We start from the raw sequence: 22,426 nt of genomic DNA, 5'->3' as shown, positions 1-22,426 counted from the left end.
GAAATTGAAGCCGTGTGTTGTGTACTTTCCAAACTGAACACATAACAGCGAGGCTAAATGGCGTTTCGTTTCTCAGCAGTCGCTTTCTGTGTATCGCCGCGGTGCGTGCCGTCGTTCCTGCTTGCATCGCTCGCTGTTTTGTCGTTTATCCCGCGGCCAGATAAGGCGCGTCGCGCGTTTTTCCGTCGACGAAGGTGCAAATCCAGCGTAGCGGCGTGCTCCGGGTCGAACACGTGAGAGAAGCCAGCCGATACGGGGCGCGTCACGTGCGCCACGGTCGCACCGTGGCAATGGCTGGAACGATCGAGGCTTTCCTGTTGTTCGCCCGCAAGCGACCTCAAGCATGGTAGTTATCGATTGCAGTGCTGTGAGCTGCGGATGCTTGCATGCTGTTCCGTGGCATCGGTGGCGTACATCTGCGACCACCACGGACACGCTGGCCGCCACGGTGGATCAGTAGTTACGATGCTCGACCGCTGCACACGATCGAAGGTCGCGGGTTCGATACCGGCAGTCGCATTTTGTTGGAAGGGAAATGGTAGACGTCCGTGTGCTGTGCAATGTGTAGAACACCGGATGGTCAAAACTACCAAAGCTACTCTGTACGGCGTTCCTCATATCGTGGTTTTGGCACGTAAAACCTCTGCGGCTGTGATTTATGTTACCGCACAAACACTCGCACAGACGACGTAGTGGAGCCCTCCTAGTAGAACCTTTGTAGGCAGAATTTTGTCGGTGTTTTCAACCACACTATGCAAGTTCGTGCGTGCGCTTGCGGCGGGTGCTTGTATATCATCAGCAGCAGCAGCATCATGACTACTTCCACTGCAGGACAAAGGCCTCTCCCATGTTCCGCCAGTCAACTCGGTCCTGTGCTTGCTGCTGCCAATATATATACACATGCACAATTGAACCAACCCCCCCCCCCCCTTTCCCCTATCCCTCCTAAAATAATATCCTGTCGGCTACACATTTGATCTATGCATCACACTATCGAATAGCCGACAGGATAATGTTATCGGAGGGATAGGATAGAAATAAAATGATATCCTAAAATAATATTCTAAAACAATATCCTGTCGGCTACTCCTCTGATGTGAGCACCATGCTATGTTCACGTGTTCCGCCTTATGACGGTTGCGGCGTTGGGGTCTGCTACCTACCCTCCTCGCCTTTCGGCATGTTTATTTTTGTACGCGTTTATTTCGTTTCCCTCGTGTTATCGACGCGAACGATCTCACGGTGTCGCCGCAGCTACATTGGGAACAAGCGCTGTCAGATGGTGCTGCTATCCCGAGTTGGGACGCCGATCGAGTTGCCGGCGGTGTTTGACAAACAAGAGATGGCGTAGAGTTGCGCCAACGGGGTAAGCAAAGCAGAGGCGAGAGGGGAGGTTAGAAACGGGCTATCCTTAGCTTACACGTGACGTCATGGACTTTGGCCATTGGCGTGCGAAGTGTTGTCCTTCCTCTACAAATAACTAAAGTAGCGCCGTTCGTGTCAGTGTGCAGGCTCCTCCTCTCGCCCGTTCTTGGTAGTGCAAGCGCCATCTTGTATGTCCTCTGCCGCGTGTTTTCTACTGTTCTAGAACACTGTACTTCCGCTTTCTCAACGACAACGGCTTACCCTCTCTTTGTGCGCAGGGAGGGGCAGGCTTGTCCGCAGTTTCCTGGCAGACACCATAGAGGCGCTACTGGGAAAGGAGGCAGAGGTGAAGAGTTGGCGCTACTTTAGTGTGTTTAGGGATTTTAGGCGAATGTTTGTGACGCGGCGTTTGATAGACCGATCCATGGTTAATTAATAAAAAAAGTCTAATTAAATCATTTTTGTTGTTTTAAGAAAGAAAATAATTTCTGAAGCTGACCTCCAGAACGCTCCCTGCGTTCTTTTGTTGCCACTTCACCACAAAGCACACGGTCACCCTTTCGGCTGACACTCATTGCAGAAAGCGACAAGGTGCGAGATGTAGGTAAGCGGCTTGTGAGTGGTCGAAAGTCCTGTTGCTTTGATGTCGAGGCCACGAGTATTGAGTTCGCTTTACGGCGGTGAGCTCGCTTGGCGTGCCCCTTGGGAGGTGCGGAAGCTGTACAGCAGCTTGCAGTATCGCTGGCACATTGCGTTACACGGCTGTCTGCACAACCAATGTACGTAAGAGAAAGTGTACACAATGTGCTTTATTTGTCTCGTTTTCTGTGTACAAGTCGATATAAATTCGTCGTACAAGTCGAAAGAAATTCAACCGCCCCGAGAAAGCCTGCTCCTTCCACCCGAGGAAAATGGAACTGCTTTCTCTGCAAAGTTGCAGCGTGGCCGAGGTCGTAGACCGCCAAGACACAGTTGATTTCGTCCCCCGGAGTCGTCATGGACACAGGAATCAACCAAGGCCCAGTTTCTACAGTAACATGGCGAACGACCCAGGCGACATAGCCAGTGTCGGCCTCCGGAACCAACTTGGACAAACTTACAGGTAGAATTCCAGCATGGCTGAGTCCGGCCACTTTAGAACAGTCAGTGCCGACCACCGGAGAGGCTTCAATTATGGATCTCCCATCTACGTTGCCCAGTGGTTGTGGCCGACCACGACGATGCAGCCAAGCTCGACCACCAGAAATATTAAAGTCAGCTCTGCGCGCGCTCGCAGTCATGGCCGAGTGTGATGGCTAACTCCGGCGGCATCGGGACTCAAGCACTCGAGGCGCTAGCTGGGAGAGGTAGAGGCGGAGAATAGAGCAGCTTGCCCGACGAATGGGTGTTGTGTGTCTCGCTCACGACAATATATATATATATATATATATATATATATATATATATATAGAATTCCCTGACGAAGGCCGTGCCACGGCTGAAACGTTGGCATAAAAGTATTGCTCTTTCGTACGTGTACTCACTTGTGTTCTTTATACGTACCAGACCCCTTGAACTTCCTGCTGAATATATATATATATATATATATATATATATATATATATATATATATATATATATATATATATATATATATATATATATATATATATATATATATATATATATATATATATATATATATATATATATTCCTCGTTGTTGGTGCGTGGTTTTCGCTTTTATGCACACACACACACACACACACACACACACACACACACACACACACACACACACACACACACACATACATGAAGGCTTTGCCGTTACATAGTCGTCACATATAAGACCGTCCGTATGCGTGCGTATACGCTTCGAATCGGGAAAGGAACAAAAGAAAAAGCCTGTTCATCCACTTTTTGCGTAATCGTGCAAGAGATGTCGCCGACAGCGTGGCGGGCAGCTGCGTGTTCGCCACGCAGCACGACCGGCCTTTCCGGACTCGCCGCTTTCGAAGAAAGATTAGGAGCGCGCGTGATCCGTATGCAGGACGGGGAGCCTGCACCAGAGCACGAGGGGCCTCCGCTGCATCGAGGCGGCGCAACACCGCGCGGCACAAGCAGACATGCAAGTGCTGACCGGAACGAACTTGCAACGAACTGGGCATCACAGGCGTGCGCCGGGGGGGGAGGGGGGGTAGAGCACCCCCCTCCCCCCTTGTCACAAGGAGGAGGAGGGATAAACAAGAGGGAAGGCAGGGAGGTTAACCAGGCACATGCCCGGTTTGCTACCTTACGCTGCGGGAATGGGAAGGGAGCATAAAGATGAGAGAGAGAGGAAAGAGAAGAGAAAGGTCAGAAGAGGGGCAAAAAGTCCATCCCATACATTGACTAAGTTGGGAGAGGGAGCCCCGCGACACCCCCCCCCCCCCGAGAGGGAAACCCTGAGCACGCCTACACTGGGCTATGCGTGAAGAAAGGGAACCTTAGAGAAGGTAAAAAAAAATGTTTCTGGGTGAGTTGGCGCGTTTAACGAGATATGTATGCTCGCTGGTATAACTCGGCACATAACTAAAGAAACCAACAGACAATTAAGCCACGAACTCTCATTTCATATTGTCTTCAAGTGTATGCTGCGAGTGTAATGATTTTGAGCTAAAGTAAAAGGAATTGGAGGGGGGGAAAAGCATTCATTTCCGCCCGTGAGATTCGAACCTACAACCTCCGTTTCAGGCCCTCGTCCAATTAAATCCTTTTCAGTTTAGGGCGATCATAATCGTTACACTACAGTTGAAATCTGCAAGTAATGTCATCTGTGCTTTGCGTGACTTATTTTTCTGTTGTTTTCACTGGTTGCGTCTAACGAAAAAAAGAGGCCCCCGGACAATACGCTTTCTGTAGTGTAACTGTCGTGGTCCTGAGATGAGCGGATAACGGTGTCTACATAAAGAAGTTGCGATTCACTGTACACAAGTCGACCGACTTCTTTTCTGCCAGGCCTAGCGAAGAACGTGCTCACTAGTTCACCAATGTCGCAGGCACTTTTTTCCGATCCAGATCACACCGAACCTTGCCTATATCACTCATTCAAGAGCTTGATCTCATTTCCAGAGCTTGATCTGGAAATGTAGGAATGTAGGCGAAGAATGATGGAATGTAGGCGAAGAATTGCAAGGTTAGTCTTCTTTTATAAACTATACAACAATGAATCTGGTTTAAATAAAGAATTGTACATTCAGCCACCTCCTCAGCGCTCAGCAAGGTTAAATCATTCAAAAACTGTAAGACCATATGCTCCTAAAAATAACACATTCAAGTACTCCTTTTTTGTAACAACCATTGAAGACTGGAATTCACTGCCTTCCGACTGCGTGCACGCTCCGACTTCTTCTAGTTTTGACCTCTGTGTTAGGAACCTTATGCAACCCTCTCCTGCTAGGATGGTGAAAAACTGTCTGCAGTATTCCTTAAATAAATAAATAAATAAATATCTTTACTGTTTTTTGTGTGTTTGTGTGTGTGTGTGTGTGTGTGTGTGTGTGTGTGCTACGTTTTCTTTTATTTCTCTAGGAATGCACCAGCAAAGCGATGAGTACACTCTTGACATGCGCTCGATCCTTTCTGTATACGATGCACGACCATGAGAAAGAAACCAGAGTATGATATAATACAGATGGAGTTTGCTCGCTTTTACCAATCGCCTTTTCTCGGCACCGGGGGTAGGAATGCCGGCGGCGCGGCCGTGCACCCATGTCAGACTTTCAAGTTAAAGAAAACTTTTACCCCGTCACGTTGCATCACCTCGCCGCGAACTTTTACGCGTATACTCCTGATTACGCCTGATTGAATATCATGCGGCTATAGCGAATGCCGTTCGGGCTTGAGCACCGCGAAACAACTTCACACTTAGTTTTTACAGCTCGTTTTGTTGTGTCGCATAGTCAACAGCTGAATAATGGCCAGCATGCATCATGAGCTCAGGCGCACATAGTTTACTTGCGTGTTTTGTAATTGAAAGCTTAAGACAAAAAAACATGATTTAAGCGTATTCTGCTTCTACAGAACTGGTCTGTTCCATGTATATTTATCTGATACTGACGGTGTTGTCTTCAACAAAACTGGTCTGTTTCATAGTTTGGTCACTCTTTACTGGACATGGTGATGGTGGCGCCTGCAATGTTTTCAGTCAAATGCTGCAAATAAAACCTGCGCAACGAATCGTAATATCGCGAAAAACAACCGTATTGTGGGATCTTATGCGCCGTAATCACGATGTGATTGTACGGGATGCGAGAGAGAGAATAAAATGAGAGAGAGGCATAAAGGTTAACCAGAAATTGGAGCATCCGATTTGCTACCCTGCACTAAGGGAAGGGATCATCTATTCCACTCTTCGCTGTGTTTTTCCATCTTTCTACGTGAGGTGAATGTTTTGATAGCATAACGAGGCACGCCGTGATGAGGCGATCGCGGGTTGATTTTGACCACTGATGGTGAGTGCGCCTATTAGTGTAAGTAACAGGGGTCTTTACACTTCACACTCGTGGAAATGCACGTGCCGGGACTAAAAATAGAGTTCACAACCGCATGTTCTCACCAGCGCAACTCCATAGCCGCTATTACGCCACGGGAGGACGTTTATGTAAAACACACAAGCACACGTCCTATTTATGTTTGCCTTTCTTCAGTGTGTCTGGGAAAACCGGGAACATTAGCTACTGTCTGGGCTAAACTAGGTTATGTTGTTTTACGAAAACAAACATAAACCTATGACGTTTTTTTTCTTGTTTTAGTTCGAAGCTGGATCGGAAAGGAATCGTTTTCGTCGAGACGGAATGATAAACTGTAAACGAGTGGGAGAGAGGGAGAAAGTGCTTTGCGCCAAGGGTAGGCACGCCGCGGGTATAGTTTCCAATTCGTTTGCTAGAATAGGTAGTTCGGCCTGCGATGTCGCATCAGGTGGTGCGGCCTGTACAATGCGCTAGCGGCCTTACTGCTACAAACTTCAAGGTTGATTGATATGTGGGGTTTAACGTCCCAAAACCACCATTTGATTATGAGAGACGCCGTAGTGGAGGGCTCCGGAAATTTTGACCTCCTGGGGTTCTTTAACGTGCACCCAAATCTGAGTACACGGGCCTACAACATTTCGGCCTCCATAAACTTCAAGGTTACATCGATGTAAATCTCCGCATGGGATTATATGAGGAATTGTGCATTACACATAGAATTTAAATATATTAATCTTGGAACAGTAGATGAGACACATGACGGATAAACATGACGCAACGAAAATTGGCATCAGCGTTTTGGGTGGGAATTTACTTACTGGTGCGCAATGAGGACAGTGCAATGGCTGCAGTGGTCCGTGTAAAGCGGCCCGTGGGTAAACGATCCGCCCCCTTTTCTATCTGCGCAGACCGTGGCAGAAGCAGAAGAAGATGGAGACGGGAAACCAGGACGAAGCTCCCAAGGACCCGGGGGCCCTGACGTCACACCCAAGCTACACGGACAAGGACTTTGAGGGTGAGCGCGCGGCTGAATGCGTGCATTTCGACGCGGATGCGCCATTGGCGAGATTTTATGACGCATATACAGGATGGACACATGCAAGAACTATTAACTGGGTGGTGGGGTTGCTGATGCTGCCGCTAATTGTGTGTGTACGCGAAAGATTCGGTAGTGGTTTCTTCAGTGGCACGGTGTGACTTTGACGCGTCTCGCAGGTCACCGAGCTCACACTGTGTACGTTGGGCTGCATGTGCCAGGCTACCGCCGGCGCGGTCACCGCAGGCACCACCGGCACCACCACAAGAATGGCCATGCCCGCAAGGACGAAGGCGCAGCCGGCGACGGCAACCACCGATCAAGTAGGTCATCGCCTGTGTCGGCGAAAATCGGGCATTTTATGCGCTTGGCGTCTCTTGCGCTGGGCATTGATACTTATGACGATGATACCCTGTGCAGAGCCTGCCCTGCAGCGCACGATCTAATGCTGTACTTCGGTTAGGGAAATGAAAACGCGTCTTCGTGCCATCAGTTTTACATGTCGTTGCGCAATATCTTTATATTTATCTTAAAAAAAGACTTAAAATTTCTAGAACCAAGGAGATTTTTTTTTAGTTCGTCAGCACGTGAAGTAGAAATGCTGCGACTTCATTAGTGGAACCAGAGTGACTTAGAATTCTAGGTCACTCTAGTGGAACTGTTTAAGGCACCGTTCAGTCGAGTTTTCTAGTCTGGCTGCAGCGCCAAAATACATAGCCTAGCGGATAAAAAAAAAAGGCTATCTTGAGACGGTCTCAATGAAAACGGAACGCGACGTTTGCGTTTCGTGCCCTGCATCTGTCGGCGGATTGTGGCCGGGGGTGCTTTTCTAATTCCGCCATGTTGTCAGATTCCGCCATTGACTGATGCTAATTGGCCACGTTAGCTGCTACGACCTCTCTGGTTGGCTTTAAATGCCGCCATTACGAAATTTGACAATATGGTGGAATTAGACTAGACAGTGTCCAGAATAGCACCCCTCGGATACATGGGGGGGACGCGAGCACGCGCCCATTTTCTGCGTGCCCCTAGCGGCGAATGCCAAAGACGGGGCATGGATGGATGGATGGATGGATATGGCTGTACCCTTTAGATCGGGCGGTGGCTAGCGCCACCAAGCCGTAATACTTAATGAACAAAAAACTAGATTTATTATTTTCCCCCTTAAATAGTGAGGTTGAGGATTCGTACTTTGCAGCGAAGGGTTCAATTTTCACTCGTGCCTTGACTTTAGCCACCAATCAGATAACCTCCTTCTAGTTCATTCTACCCGCTTAAAGTCTACTTTTCCCTCACAGTCCCTAAACCCCAGTACACCACCGTGCCCCAGTGCTTTGAAAAACTCTGCGCCATCAACCTGAACTACAGGGTGAAGCCCTTTACAGAAAATAATCAAGTGTTGCTACAACCTCTCTGGTTGGCTGAGCAACGCAGCGCCGTCTGGTGCGGAAACATCGATGGTGGAGCAGTGGTAGTGGGGTCTCGACTGCTGACCCGAAGGTTTCGGGTTCCATCCCGGCCGTGGCGGTGACATTTTGATGGAGGCGAAATGGTCCGTGTAATGTGCGAGTGCAGAACGCCGGACGGTCACAAGTTTCGGAGCCCTCCACTTCTGCATCTCTTCATATCGTGGTTTTATTGGGACGCGTACGCGTAGAACCCTGGATGTTATAAACATCCGTGTGGCAGAACATGGGCGTGGCAGAAAAGAGGCACTTGTCCATCCGTGTGGCAGAAAAGGGGCACTTGTCCCCCTCTAGGCACACCAGCAATTGTCCCCTATCCCACCCAAGCTACCAGCACCCCCGCCAGCCGTGATGCAACTTGCGCTTGCACCCCCCCCCTCCCCCTCCCTTCTGAGTATCCGGTGACAATCACCTGGCAGGTCCTGTCATTGCTGACCGAAAACGAGAAAATGAGAGCCTCGAATAAGGGAAACGAAATAATTGCCTTTTTCTTTTTTGCTCTCTGTCTTTTAGTGTTCGTTTACTATTGTGAGAGCAGCACTGCTGTGCATGCTGATTTGATACCTTCAGTTGAGAATAGCATCTCCAAAAGATATTGCTGAGCCAGGGCAGGAGAGGTTGTATTCACACCCCCTTGTCCATTTCACAGCACTTATCACCATGGGAGGGGGAGGGGCACTTGCCTCCACCTCCCCCGGTGAACGGAAAAATAACTGCAAGATATTCATTGAAGAGCCCAACTAACGCCTGTTGACTGATAACTTTATATTTTGTAAAACATACTCAAACCAATACCTACAACCTGCATTAGCACTTCTTTTTTTTTCTATTAATTTATTTTAGGCTTAAATTTATTTTCGCTAAGGGACTGTAAATATAACCTGTGGAAACTACAATCCAAGTTGCATAAAACTGAAGTTTGGTTAGCCAATATACCACTTTTCGCAGTATGCACGTACTTGTTGGTTATCATGCAGATATGTGGCGAGGCAGTAGTGCACAATTGATACCACGCTGAAACGTAACTTTGCTGTAACCTATAATAAGCACACACCTGAAAGTTGCAAGTTGCTGCAGCGCACTTGTCGGTTCTGGGCTGCTTAGCTTCATTTGTAATGAATTAATGCATTTTTTTGTGTACAGCCAAGGTATGTATACTTCTGTTTACAAGTAAATTTACTGAGTTGCATTGTGATCATCTACTACGACTGTTCAGTTTCGCTGTGCCAGTATGCAATGCTCACATAAAGGGTCTGGCTCTTGTTTTTGTGTTTCTTGATTCTGAGACTCCAATTGTGCACAAATGGCTCAGGCTATTAACTCTCGTCTCCAGTCACTTATCTGAGGGCAGGAAGTTCAAGGGAATCACTTTGGCATCTCAGTGGAGAGCTCATTGGGGCAACGGAAGGAGGCTGCCTAATAGGCACAATAAGGATGGCTTCTGTTGCCTTGCGTTGCGGAAGAAAGCATCTTCACTGCTGAATGTTCTTTTAAGGTGTATGTTTCAGCCATGTTAGACGTTGCAGTCTCATAAGCAATATCAATGCTCATGAGATGCATGCAGACTTAGCTTGTGTATGTGGTGTGTTCTGATTGGATATGTACGCAGTGCTTTGGCTTCTAGGATATGAACCTTTAAATGTTATAAATTGGCATTCTGAAGGTTCTAACGATACAGACTGTTTCTGTTTGGTGAGATTATGTTTAATGTTTTGCAAGCTAGAAAGGGGAGGACAATGTAGGACAATTTCATTTTTGCTATCACCGTATGAAAAGGCAGTTGTAGAAAGGGGGGACACAACATGCACACCACAACATGCTGATTATCAGCTGATAAGCTGGAAAGTGGTGCAAAAGAAGTACGAGAGGAAACCTGTGTGCACTACTCGTATGAGACATACATAAACAGCAGTAGGAACGAACACAATAGGCACCAAGCCTTGGCTGGTTATTTTGAGAGTGGCTGAATTCTAAACAAAACAGTCTTTATATATCATGAACAAATAGCATCTAACTTTCTTTGTATCTGGTCTCGTGCTTTTATAATCATTTTATTTGAGAATTAGTGTAACTCTATATTGGTGAATGCAATGTTCATAGAATTTTTCATCAGTTAAGTAAAGTCTTGTAGTGGGTCATAGTAATCTATACTGCTAGGTAAACTTCTGAAAACCAATGCCGCAGAATTTTGCAAGGTGGCATAGGAGTTTGTGACAACCATCAACTTGTAGCTCAAAGATACTAGGCAATTCCGTGTGGATTTTCTTGTGCCTTTGTGCTACAAACAGGTTGTTGTAAGTTTTTCTTTTTAATACTCTCTTGTAGATAGAATTACCTGCTAACATATATTGTGCTCTGTGTTCAGAGGTACTGTCTTGCACTAAACCACTTATTCAGCCCCACATACTCCTGCCTTTTATAAGGAGATGGGAGTCTGTTTTCTATAGATAGTCTACTTACACAGTTGCATGTGTTGAACATGCAGTTACTCCCCCTGCGGAGCGAGTCCACTTTATCCTCGGGGAGGAAGAGGATGGCTTACACGAAGCACATCCACTGTTCAGTGAGATGGAGATACTCTGCGCTGAAGGAGATGAAATGGAATGGAGAGAAGCGGCTAGGTCAGTGTTCCCGACATAAAATGGCATTCATGCCCTTACATTGAATTTCTGTTACCTCACACAGTCTAAAATAATATAGATGATGTGTGATTCTGGTTAGACGATGACTATTCAGTATGAGCACAGTTATTTTATAACTCTCATTTTTCTTGTTATAACAATAATAATAAAAAATAGCCATATCAAGGATAATGTAACAATGTCAGAGATTATGGAGGCATCTTATGTAAGTTATTCATGACTGAGTTTTCTTTTGCACATTGATGCAGATGGATAAAGTTTGAAGAGGATGTGGAAGAAGGAGGTGATCGGTGGTCTAAACCGCACGTGTCGACCATATCACTTCACTCGCTGATGGAGCTGCGCAGTTTTATCCTCAATGGCACTGTTATGCTCGACATGGAAGCCAGCAGCTTGGAGAATATTGCTGGTACATACCATCTCATTTGTTATTTCCTACACATACGTTTCCACTTCCATTTGGTTAGTGGGTTGACCAGAATTATGCAAGTCAAGAAAGTGCTGCTGAACAAAAAGTGTGGAGTTCATAATTGAATTGAATTGCATTGAGTTTGTTTCACAGCAAGGTTGAGAGAATGTCCAGGCAAAAAGCTGCATTGAGAAGCTTGAGAGGAACTTGGCCACCTCATGCACCGGGCAGTTACAGCGATTGAACAGAAGCATGCCATATACATAATGCATGAACTAACAAAACAGTAAAAACAGTAAACAACCACAGTGAGCAATAATGAACAAGGTTATTCTGGAAATGTTCGAAAAATAAAGAAAAAGAAATAGCTGTAGTGATGACGACAAAAAACAAGGAACAGATGAACCCATGACAGCACAAGCAATCACACAAATATGTCGTATAGCCTTTCTAGTGAGAGAGTAGGTACATTGAGACCACTTTCTTTGTGTAATTGATTTACAACAGTCCGTAAACGAAACTGTAGCATTTGGTCACGGTATCTAGTTTTGTTTTTGTTAACAATCCAAGGTTCCAAATCATGAAATTTATAAAAAGAATTATGTTGCTGTAAGGATGCCAGTTGTGTTGCAGCGTTATTATAATTGATTCTTTCCCATTTCATACATGTTACAAGGCTTGTATGTGTACAAAGGTTCAATTTGTGTGGTTCTAAGCTTTGTGAACAAAGGAGCAGTATGCCAAAGATGTAACACACTGGAGACAAGGCGTGTTGCTCCTTTTTTTTGTAATACCATCAGGCTGTGAATGTTTTCAGGGGAAGTCATCCCTTAGACTAGGATTCTGTGTTGGAACTAGAAAAAAAAACTTCGAATTATATAAAATCATAATAATAGATGTAGAAAGATAATTAAAATGGCAACACATCGTACCTATTGCTCCAGGTAATTTTACTAACTAGGTGATTCACTTGGTAATCTCACTACATAGTTTCAGAGAAATGTATGCCAAGTGACTTGAAATATGGTAATAATTATATTTCAGTATTGTTTACTTCAATGGCATTTAGTTGATATTGTTTAATACGTGGATGAAACATTTTTGTCTATGTATTTCCTATATTAATCTTAAGATAATTACCTGTAACCCACTTGCATATGTATACCTGCAAGCATCTTGTTGGCTTAATTCCTTTTGCTTGCTTATGGAGCTAGTGCATAGTGTAACTTATGTGGTATGGTCGAGCAATGTTATAAATGCACTTTAACAAGTGCTCAAATTTAACAAACTCAATCTAAGAACTTTCGTTCCAGATTCTCTAAGCAATGAGTATTGCGTGCTTATAATGAGTGTTGTATATAACAGAGGTATTTTTACACTACTCCACTACAATGGGATTAATATAATACTGTGCATGAAGTGTAGCTTCGTGCCATTATTATGTTTGTATATTGCAGCACTCAAACACCTCATGACATTAGCCAGTAAACCCCTAACAATATGCATTTCAGTGGCATACCTCAGTAGATGTGACAGAAAACCCATAATTTTGCTATCATTCCTGCCTACGACTTTGCATAGAAGTCTGCAGTATTGACTAAATAAATAAATAAGTATACTTTATGCTCAATATTTACTTGTGCTATACCACTTCGATGCATTGTCTTCTTGACCTCTATATTTTTTGTGTATGTAATGCACACAGATCTTGTCTTGGAGAACATGGTGAACAGTGGTCAGTTGTCTGCGGGTGAGCAGTTGGAGCGCACCAAGGAAGTACTCCTGCGCCGTCACCGGCACCAGCACGAGCGACACCGAACAGACAAAGGCTCGCGGCTTCCCCTGATCCGATCTTTGGCCGACATTGGCCGCAATTCCTCCAAGAGCATGTTCGGAGCCCACAGTAAGCACCCCACCTGAGCCATATGTTGTCCTCCCTTGCACGTCCTCAGGGCCATTATAGAGTGACATTTTTGTCTGGTGTGTTATCTCCATGCCTGTCACCTTGCCTGTAGTGTGAGTGTGCTCACTTCATTTGGGATTGTACTTTTCTTGGTTTTACGATGACTTATATCATGCTGAGAGAAAAAGATGTTTCACCCAGATATATATATTTTTTGGCAACTGAATTTGTTCTGCAGGGCGTAAAATTTTGAGAAATAATATGTAAACTGCAACATACCTAGATAAAATTGCACTCAATGTGGACTGTACTAGTCCTATATTTCTGTAATCAATGTCGGATTTGGTCTTTTTTTATATAGATTTCACTTGCGATTTTTTTCAGAATTATTTCCCATGTTTTTGCTATCAGATTTGTTGTTTTCACACACGTAGCAAAAACAAATGTAAACAAGATGAGAGCATAACATGAGTGCTTGTGTTCTGTTAGTGTGCTTTTTATGTGCCTGTTTATTTTTGCACTGTGATACCACAGCAACTTTTCCAGATGGCAATCACAGAGATTTCTTATTCTTTCAAGGCAGATCATATTGTAAGGGCTAAATTTATAAGCTAACTAAATTAAATTTTTTCAGCTTGCCTAGCTTTATGGTAGGTGATGGTACCTGCACTCTTTTATTACTAATAAATGGTGTTCTCGGCCTAGTGTAGCTATTGTCGGCTCTTGCCTGTGGGGTGAAAAATCACTCTGGCAGCTTTTATTAATGCAGTGACAAAGGTTATTGACAAGATAGCATAAAAGAGCTCCTTTCGCAGAAATTGCGACGTCGGCGTTGGTGTCGGTGTCGTTAGTTGTGAGTGAAAAATCATCTTATGCGTGACCGCGAAATCGAGAACGATGCAAATAAAATAAATAATAGAAAAACTCTGGGTCAGAGTGGGGATCCAAGCCAAGTCATCGGCACGGCAAGTGGATGTTTTATCACATGGCCACGGGTCTGCTTTTGCATACATTGAAAACTTTCTATGCTTGGAAATGTAGGGAAGGTGACACATGCTTAACAAAAACATGCATCCTGTATACATGCTTCACAATACAACATCAAATATTGCAGCAATAATACGCGGTACAAGCACCCATTGCAATCGGGTGTGGGGACATGTGATTATCATGATGGCTTCATGGTTTAAAAGCAATAACCCCCTACAAAAGGTACACACACTACTGCACCTGTTTTCTTAAGGCCACGTAGTGGGTGCATAGCAAGTTCCAAAAATTTCATGCACTAAGTGTTTGAAGTATACACTAGGAACAGAAGATCTCTATCACGTTCAACTCTTAAAGGTGAAGCTATAGGGCCCCCTAATTTTTTGAATGCTTGGGCAAGCTTTCAAGGGAGATTAATTATTTTACAGGATTGTCCTTTTGCCATTTCACTTTAGAGCTAGCATTCAGTTCACTTTTACATTGCAGCATATCACTGCAATTGCTCGTCATTATTGTATCATTCATTCTATCACTGTAGAAGAATGGCTGTAATCAATTTATTATTTGAGGGGCTGTTTCATGCTTCTGATGAATTTTTTACATTGTTCAAAGGACCTCAGAAACTAGACAGTGATAACTGTCTGATTTGCATTCAAACTGCAGGTGCATTCAGTTGCTAACAGGGAATGTGCGCTGTATCAAAATTGTTTAAATAGAGTTATTTTGCCTGTGTGTACATCTAATGGAATGGTGAACGTAAATTGGTAATGCAATTTTGTGTGCATGATTTCATTTGGGGTAAATTGTGCCGTGTTTTGTGACAGCTTTGTACGAGTGAGTCTGTTCTATGAGATTTAAAGCGGGACGTTGTCATTGTTCTTTTTATATGCAGTGTGATGTGTTTGTCCTGAAACGTTTTGTGAAACGTTAACTGAAAGATGTGCTTTGAGAGATATCTGTGTTCTGAAAGAAAATTGCACTGTACCTTCTCAGGTGCATGTATTGGATGCGACACTCGAAGTTACTTTAAATTCTGTTAGATTTCACATATTGCAATAGCAGATGAGCCAAAAAAAAGATAACGTAACATGATATGAAGAAAAAAGTATTGTCAATTTTCACTTTTAAATATTTTGAGGTCTTTATTGTTGTCACTTGTAAAATAAGTTATTCACAAGGAAGTCCAGAAGAAGTTCATGATTCGAGTTCTGAGTTGCTCATTGAATATGAACGTATTGCTGCTTTGTGACCGTCAGTTTGTTGGCATCTTAAGATGCCTTTATCAAAAATATATTGCCACTGTGGTTGTCGTGTGTTCTGCGGCGCATTTACCGCATCATTGTTGTTCTGCACTTATTCTTTTTTCCTCGGTTGGCGTTGAACACCAACACTGACACCCAGCCAACGGGGGCAAGGATTCTAGTCCATCACTTAACCCCGACCCAACGTCTGTGATGGTCTCGACAACACCAGCTGCTACAAACGCTGAAGCAACCAACCCTGGGGGCTGGCGTCCAACCAGAGTCCTCAGAGAACTCTTTTGTGGTAAAGGTGCCTGAAAAAAGAAAGCACACATGCAACCAACCGCTCGCCCGTGTCAGTGTATCTTGTCACGTGGCTGCATTCCAAACCACCACCCTGCTGGAAGGCTCTGCATTGAATCCTGAACAGTTTCTGCCTGCTGTTAATCATGGCAAAAATGTGTACTGTAATGCTAGCACTCCATCATTACTGCTTGCATCTTAGCCATCTGCGAGATTAGTGTTGAAGGTAGACTGATAGCAGTCTCTCTAAAAATATTTAATGGCAATATTCTTTTTTTCTGGTGGGTATTCTTCATTCTGTGGGTACTTACTGCATAATAGTTTAAGCATTCTCACTACAGTGCATTACATTCTTTCAGAAACTTGGATTTTAGTAAAAAAAAATTTAAACAATACTTTTTTCATCATGTAGTGCTCCTGAGTGATTTACAAAAACAGCAGCGAGTGTGCAAAAGATAAAATGTCTCTGGTGCAACTTTCGTGAAAGGAGTTGTGTTTCTAAATAAATAACATAATTTCGTGATCAATTAGTTAAAGCACTAACTCAGCTTTCACTATTTTACCTTTTGACACCATGAGCCTATGCACGCTGCATATGTTGGAGCTTTTTTTTTTTTCAACCATCACGATTAATGTGTACTCTTTGATGGTTGATGTACTTCACAAAGCCAATCTGAGTAGCACTGACCGACTTGTACAATCCTCAATTTCTCTTTAATTTCGAATTTCTTAGTTTATATCTTGGTGGGCTGTATTTAAATCAGGGCATCGAAGCTGTTGGGATTGGAAAAGCCCATGTATTTCTGACCAAAATTCAGTCATCGCAATCGAGAGCATTTCCAGAAGGGTGACCTGGAAACTGGAGCTGCTACTGGTAACAAAGGCACCTTGAAGGCTGCGCAAGTGCACTGGCGGCTAACCCTTACACTTACCACGTGCCTGATGTGTTATCACTGTGTTGTGGTGGTGGCCACGCCCTGTTTGGCTTCTCTCATCTTTTGCACTGCCAGCTCTGCTAACTTCACATATTTGAGCCTTGCTGATCACTATTTTCATAAATGCGATGCCCAAGCTCAAGCATCAAACGTGATCGTACTTTTCTTTTGTGCAGTGCACCTTTACCAGTACAAGTGTGCTTGATCATCAGTTTAATCATTACTTCTCACCTCTGCTTTAACTATGCATCCATGTGCGCATGGCTCTGTTTATTTTGGAAAGCATTTTCTAAAATTGTGAACAAGCTCTGACTTATCCTTTTACAATTGGAAGATATAGATTCTCAACTTAGCCCAGGATAAAGTCAAAGTTGTAGGCGCAACCAGTTTTGATTGCCATATTATTTTCAGTGAGTATGACTTATTGAGAAGGATGGAAATTACCATAATTACCTGCATGCTTGCAGTGAGTTCTATGTTTATCATTGGCACCAGATATGCTGATCTGCTTTTATATTGAACAAAAAGAAAAATGAAACAAGAGTAGTCAGAGGTAAACTGTACAACCCTAATTTTAGCCTTTTAAAGTTTTATGGCAAAATTATTAGCCTTATCTTGCTTTGAGTCAATTCGCTTTTACATTGAGAGCTTATGACACGAGTCGCATGATGCTGCTTTGGGTTTTCATCGCATTCATGTAAATGTGGCTGCTGTATGTGTGTAAATGAAAAGGAGACTCCACTTCATGTATCTTCATAGGCTGCATAAATCATTTTCTTAGTCTGTTGGCTATTATTTTTGTAACACTTTATGTGCAACATTAGTGTGCAAACGGCGCACTACATCCGTTATTTAAAGACAAATTCTTGTATCTAAATTTGATTTTACATTGCTTTAGAGACAAAAGAAGCTGTACTGAAAGTTGACTATAAATATTGCAAGGGCACTTTCTTGACTCAAGTAATCACCTTGCCAGATTTTCAGACTCACTCGATAGGTAATTTAACAAAGGAGTGCCCTGACATTTAAGTAAAGTGGAGTCTTCTGCTGTTATAGGCCATAGCTTCAGTACCATTTGTCGTTTTCTGTTTGCATAAAGTTTTAGAAAAAAGAAAGTATTGTCTCACGCTGCTGTGCTTTCGTGATCTTCAGCGAAAGAAGTCCAGTGACTTATTGTAGCCTGTTTTGTGTCTGGCACGTGCACAACCGTTCCGTTTTCAGCCATGTAACTTGCTGTTCTTAGCTGCGCAGTCTTATGTACTTATGAAGCTACTGTTACATTCTCAATGTGTGCACATGTGTTGGAAGACAAGTCTGTGTGGAATGAATGGAACGTTTGATCGGTTTCCTGCTTTCTTTCCGATTCTGCAATATAATGCTTTGTGACAGCAGCTTGCCCTTGCTTCTGAGTGAGCAGCATAATGCTTATGGTTAACAGAAAACAGTGTCTCACTAAAAGAACAGCTGTACTTGTGTAGCTGTCTCAGTTGCTACAAACATTCATTTTTCTTTAAAAACAATGTCTAGATTGCCTAAACGTTGACTAGCTGTTGAGAAGATCTATTAAACACATAAGAGATTCGCTGTAGGCCAAGTAAAGGATTGAGTGCAAGCCGCAAGAAGGGCACAAGAAGCACGCACATAATTGTATGACAGCGTTGAGCACAAATGCTGTTGATGGCGCAAGCCTCGGGTGTATGTGCAGTTTTCTTGATGCCCCCTTTGAATTACTTTTGAATCGTGCAATTTGCTTTCTATTCTTCAGGAAGCTTGACCAGGAACAGCAGTTCTTGTAGTGAGGCATGGCACCTTGTTGCTGCACTTACATCAGCAGTCGAATTCAATGACAACAAAATGCACCATGCGAGTTGTAATGAAAGCCCGTCATTTGCGTCAGTTATCGAACAGGGGCATTCATTTTTCTGTCGACAGGTGGCTCTGGGAACAACGCAGAGGGCATGACTCAGAGCCCCAGCTCCAATTCTCTCCACATTCACGCTCCACACCCAGCACTGGCACACAGCGGCTCCACTTTAACAGATGCGGCCACCAATGCCAGTTCTCCTGATCTTCAACACAGGGTCAGTTTAAGCAAGACTCATTATATTGTACGCTTGTGTTAGGTGCGAGATGTTGTTACTAGCTCTGCGAGTGGCAGTTTTGGAGTGACGGGCATGCAATGGAGAATGGTCTCTAATAACTCAAGTGATAACTGGCACATGAACAAAGTAAAAGTATGTATTCTAAAAATCTACAGATTTCGAGAACAAGCTATATATTGAACTACAACATTTTATAATACGTTCAATAAGCGAACATTGAGGGTCACAACTCAAGTGAAGTCAGACAGGTTCCGACCTCTTGGGTTTTTATCGAAGCATCACTCACTTTTTTTTTCTATTTTATATGATGAAAAAATGCACAATACATTACTTGAGAAAATACCAAGTTCCAGAAAACTCCCATAGAGAAAATAAACACCATGCATTTGCTTATTATCATCTCAAGCATGCGCTAGCTTAAGCTTCAGTTGTAATAAATTAAGAACAAAGCGTTAGAGGACGGCTGCAATTTATTTCAGATAGGACCCTATGTGGCGTTCTAGTTGCTTGTTTCATTCGAAGGTGGACATCTTCGACAGATATCTGTCTGGTTGAGTGAAATTTCATAATAATAACATAAGCTCTCCAGCGAACTTATAGCCCAAAGTTCTTAATTGGATAAAACTGAAAACTGTAATGCCTTGACGTTTCGAGACCGATTCGGTTTCTTATTCAGGGGTGACTATTCGGCTGGCTCCACACCTAGCAATTCTTCTTATGGTGTTGTCCTTTTCATCGTCCTTCTTTCCGCCGTTGTTGCTGAGAAGTATATCACCAATAGAAATTGCTAGCTGCGAAGCCAACCGAACAGTCGTCCCTGAACAAGGGACCGAATCGTTCACGAAACGTCGGGTCTGTTTACAGTTTTCAACTTTTATCAAATTAAAAACTTTGTACTATAAGTTGGGTGGAGAGTTTATGTTATTAGTATTATTTCATTTGGCATCTTATGCTCTGTAAACTTTTTCTTTATTATTTTAATAATATAATGCATTAAATGTAGGTAAGTTCCTAATTGGAGCATCTTTAATAGTCATGTATTTGCTGAAGTGTGTCAAAAATAAATGATTACCACTTTGCTTTATATCACAGTTTCAGACTGAGTTGAGCTATCATATCTCATACAACTTCATTGTGTCCATATGCACTTTGCTTCAATTGTTGGTTCCATAAGTGTGAGCATGACTTCACGCCTATTAACTCACCAGAATATTAAGTTAGCCTAGGAACTTGAACTCATGAGGTGATTTTACGAATATATTGTCAAAAAATTTAAGTTGTGTGAAAGTTTGTCCATCAGTTTTCAAAGCTTATTTGAGAAAGTTTATACAGACAGATTTCTGAAGCAAGTGAAGCTGGCAATAGCAATTTCTTTTAAAAGAACCTAAGAAAAAAACGCATTGTCGAACGATAGTGCATGCTACTTCTGCCCAAATTATGATTCTTCACAGGTTGAAAGGTACGGTTTAAGCAACCTGTATTCCTCGCTAGTGCTAAAAGCTCCTGGGCCCATGTGTGTGCAGTTAAACCAGGCATTCATGAAGAAAATCCCGCCGGGATCACAAGCATCCAACATTCTCGTTGGTGAGGTGGAGTTCCTGGAGCGGCCAATTGCCGCCTTTGTGCGTCTGGCGGCCGCAGTGCCTCTGGGGGACCTTACAGAGGTGCCTGTGCCCACCCGGTTTCTGTTCATCTTGCTGGGGCCCCAGGGCAACATGGTGCGCTACCACGAGATTGGCCGTGCTATTGCTATTCTCATGTCCGACGAGGTGAGTTCACCTTTTGATCTCTGCTGCGGGTTTTTTTTTTTTTGGTGTTGAGAAGCTTGGCCTAAGCAACATCGGCCACTCAAAGGAGATGAAGTGTTTAATGTGTGTGTTCTTTATCGAAATTTTTTTTCCCATTCACTAACGCAGACATTTAATAAGTTGTTCATTTGCTGTACACGGGGTTGATAGGAACAAGTATACTTTTTTGTGGCAAGGGCTGCTTGGTGTTGAGAAGCTCACCACAAGCAATGTTGGCTGCTCTTATTTGCAGTGCCAGTGCGTGTGTTTATGTCTACAAACATAACTTTCATTTGTAACATTGCAGGCATAGCATAGAGGAAGAATGCTTGGACGGCAGGACATTGTTACATCATAGCAAACAAAGTGCTTAGTGGGTTTTCTTGAAGTTTTTTTTTTTTCTACTCAACCACGCACGTGAGTTACTCATTATATGGACAGTACTCATAAACTGGAGTGTGACATCGTTTTTTTAGCGCAATGACTCCTATTAGCAAGTGCTCTTGATTAAGCAATTGTTCGTATCGTCACAGAAAGAATTGACTGCTAAAGGTAATGTTGGCCAAGTGTTTGTTTGAAAATTACATTCATACGACATTTGAAAGAGCATGCATTAGATAGCCCTATATTTTCGCATTTCAATCCGTGAGTTCTGTAAACCAGTTGATAGCAACAAGTACAGTTTATTTTGGCCAATATACTTACTGTCTCAAATACATAACTACTACAAATTTGTCCTTGGTGTGGTTTTTTTTCCTGGCTGCAACAAACAACTTGGGTATACAAGCGATGCTTCTCATGCAGTTTTCGCTGCATTTTACCAGTACTGGTACTGGGATATTGTGAGTCCTCATATGTGTGCCACATACATTGATGGAAGTTGAAGCCATTAATAATTGGTGGAGAAAATTGGTAATGTTGTTAAGGTCAAAGGGGAAAATAGGCCGGCACTTCTCCCATTCCTTCGGCATTCATCACCATGACCGTTCATTCGCTCTTTCTTGCAGTGCAACGTTATAGTAGCCCTTCTGCCTCCTCTGTCGCTGGTTTTGCCGATGCAGGTGCCGCAATATGTGAGCGCTGCTGTTCTTTCAGGTCTTCCATGACGTTGCTTTCAAGGCCAAGAACAGAGACCACCTTTTGGCCGGAGTCGATGAATTCCTAGATGCAGCCACAGTGCTGCCTCCGGGTGCCTGGGATCCTTCCATTCGCATTGAGCCCCCCCAGCATGTTCCCTCGCAGGTGAAGTTCCTTTCTTTGATTTATTGAAGCCATGCACAGCTTAGCGCTCTTTTGAATGCACTGTCTGATTACTATTACTTAACTCCAACATTCAATCTTGTATGCTGCAAGGTCGTACAAGTTTCCATCATTAACCAATCACTGCACTGCTTGTTAATATATAGTTTGTAAAATGATCAATGAAAAGTATTTACCTTGTAGTAGTCCTTCATTTCTAAGCTTTATTTGGTGTTTGCTGCCTAAAAGATTCTCAAGAGGTTCTAATATCCCCTCTTATCATCAGAACAGATTTGAAAGCGTTTTTCATCAACTCATACAAAAAGTGAAGCTTCGGTATTGCTCTAGGGTGCAGAAGTGTCCTTTTTGATGAATAAGGTGCATTAACATGTGATGTTCCTGGGAACATCTGTGCAGCTATGTTTGGTTTGCCCATTTAACCGACGATCTACAGTCAATAAAAAACAGTTGGTAGTTTGTGCCCAATCTGTTTAGTGTTCCTTCTTTGTAGTGTCTTTT

The 22,426-nt window shown here is 43.4% G+C and overlaps 1 protein-coding gene across 8 annotated transcripts in view; it reads left to right on the top strand.

The window, feature by feature from the left end:
- Positions 1-22,426, top strand: part of LOC142788297 (sodium-driven chloride bicarbonate exchanger-like) — a 244,867-nt gene that overhangs the window by 191,480 nt on the left and 30,961 nt on the right. For 7 of the 8 annotated variants that reach the window (XM_075884900.1, XM_075884899.1, XM_075884901.1 and 4 more), the window contains exons 2-10: positions 6,766-6,872; positions 7,073-7,216; positions 10,845-10,980; positions 11,250-11,410; positions 13,116-13,313; positions 15,702-15,845; positions 18,712-18,860; positions 20,405-20,650; positions 21,764-21,910. In XM_075884900.1, coding sequence (XP_075741015.1) covers positions 6,788-6,872; positions 7,073-7,216; positions 10,845-10,980; positions 11,250-11,410; positions 13,116-13,313; positions 15,702-15,845; positions 18,712-18,860; positions 20,405-20,650; positions 21,764-21,910 — 1,410 coding nt within the window. In that variant the 5' untranslated portion in view covers positions 6,766-6,787. The remainder of the gene's footprint in view (positions 1-6,765; positions 6,873-7,072; positions 7,217-10,844; positions 10,981-11,249; positions 11,411-13,115; positions 13,314-15,701; positions 15,846-18,711; positions 18,861-20,404; positions 20,651-21,763; positions 21,911-22,426) is intronic. The other variant, XM_075884902.1, reaches the window with a different exon arrangement.

Source organism: Rhipicephalus microplus, unplaced genomic scaffold, assembly GCF_043290135.1.
Source record: "Rhipicephalus microplus isolate Deutch F79 unplaced genomic scaffold, USDA_Rmic scaffold_52, whole genome shotgun sequence".
Taxonomy (NCBI): Eukaryota; Metazoa; Arthropoda; class Arachnida; order Ixodida; family Ixodidae; genus Rhipicephalus; species Rhipicephalus microplus.
This window is presented reverse-complemented; position numbering and strand designations above follow the sequence as displayed.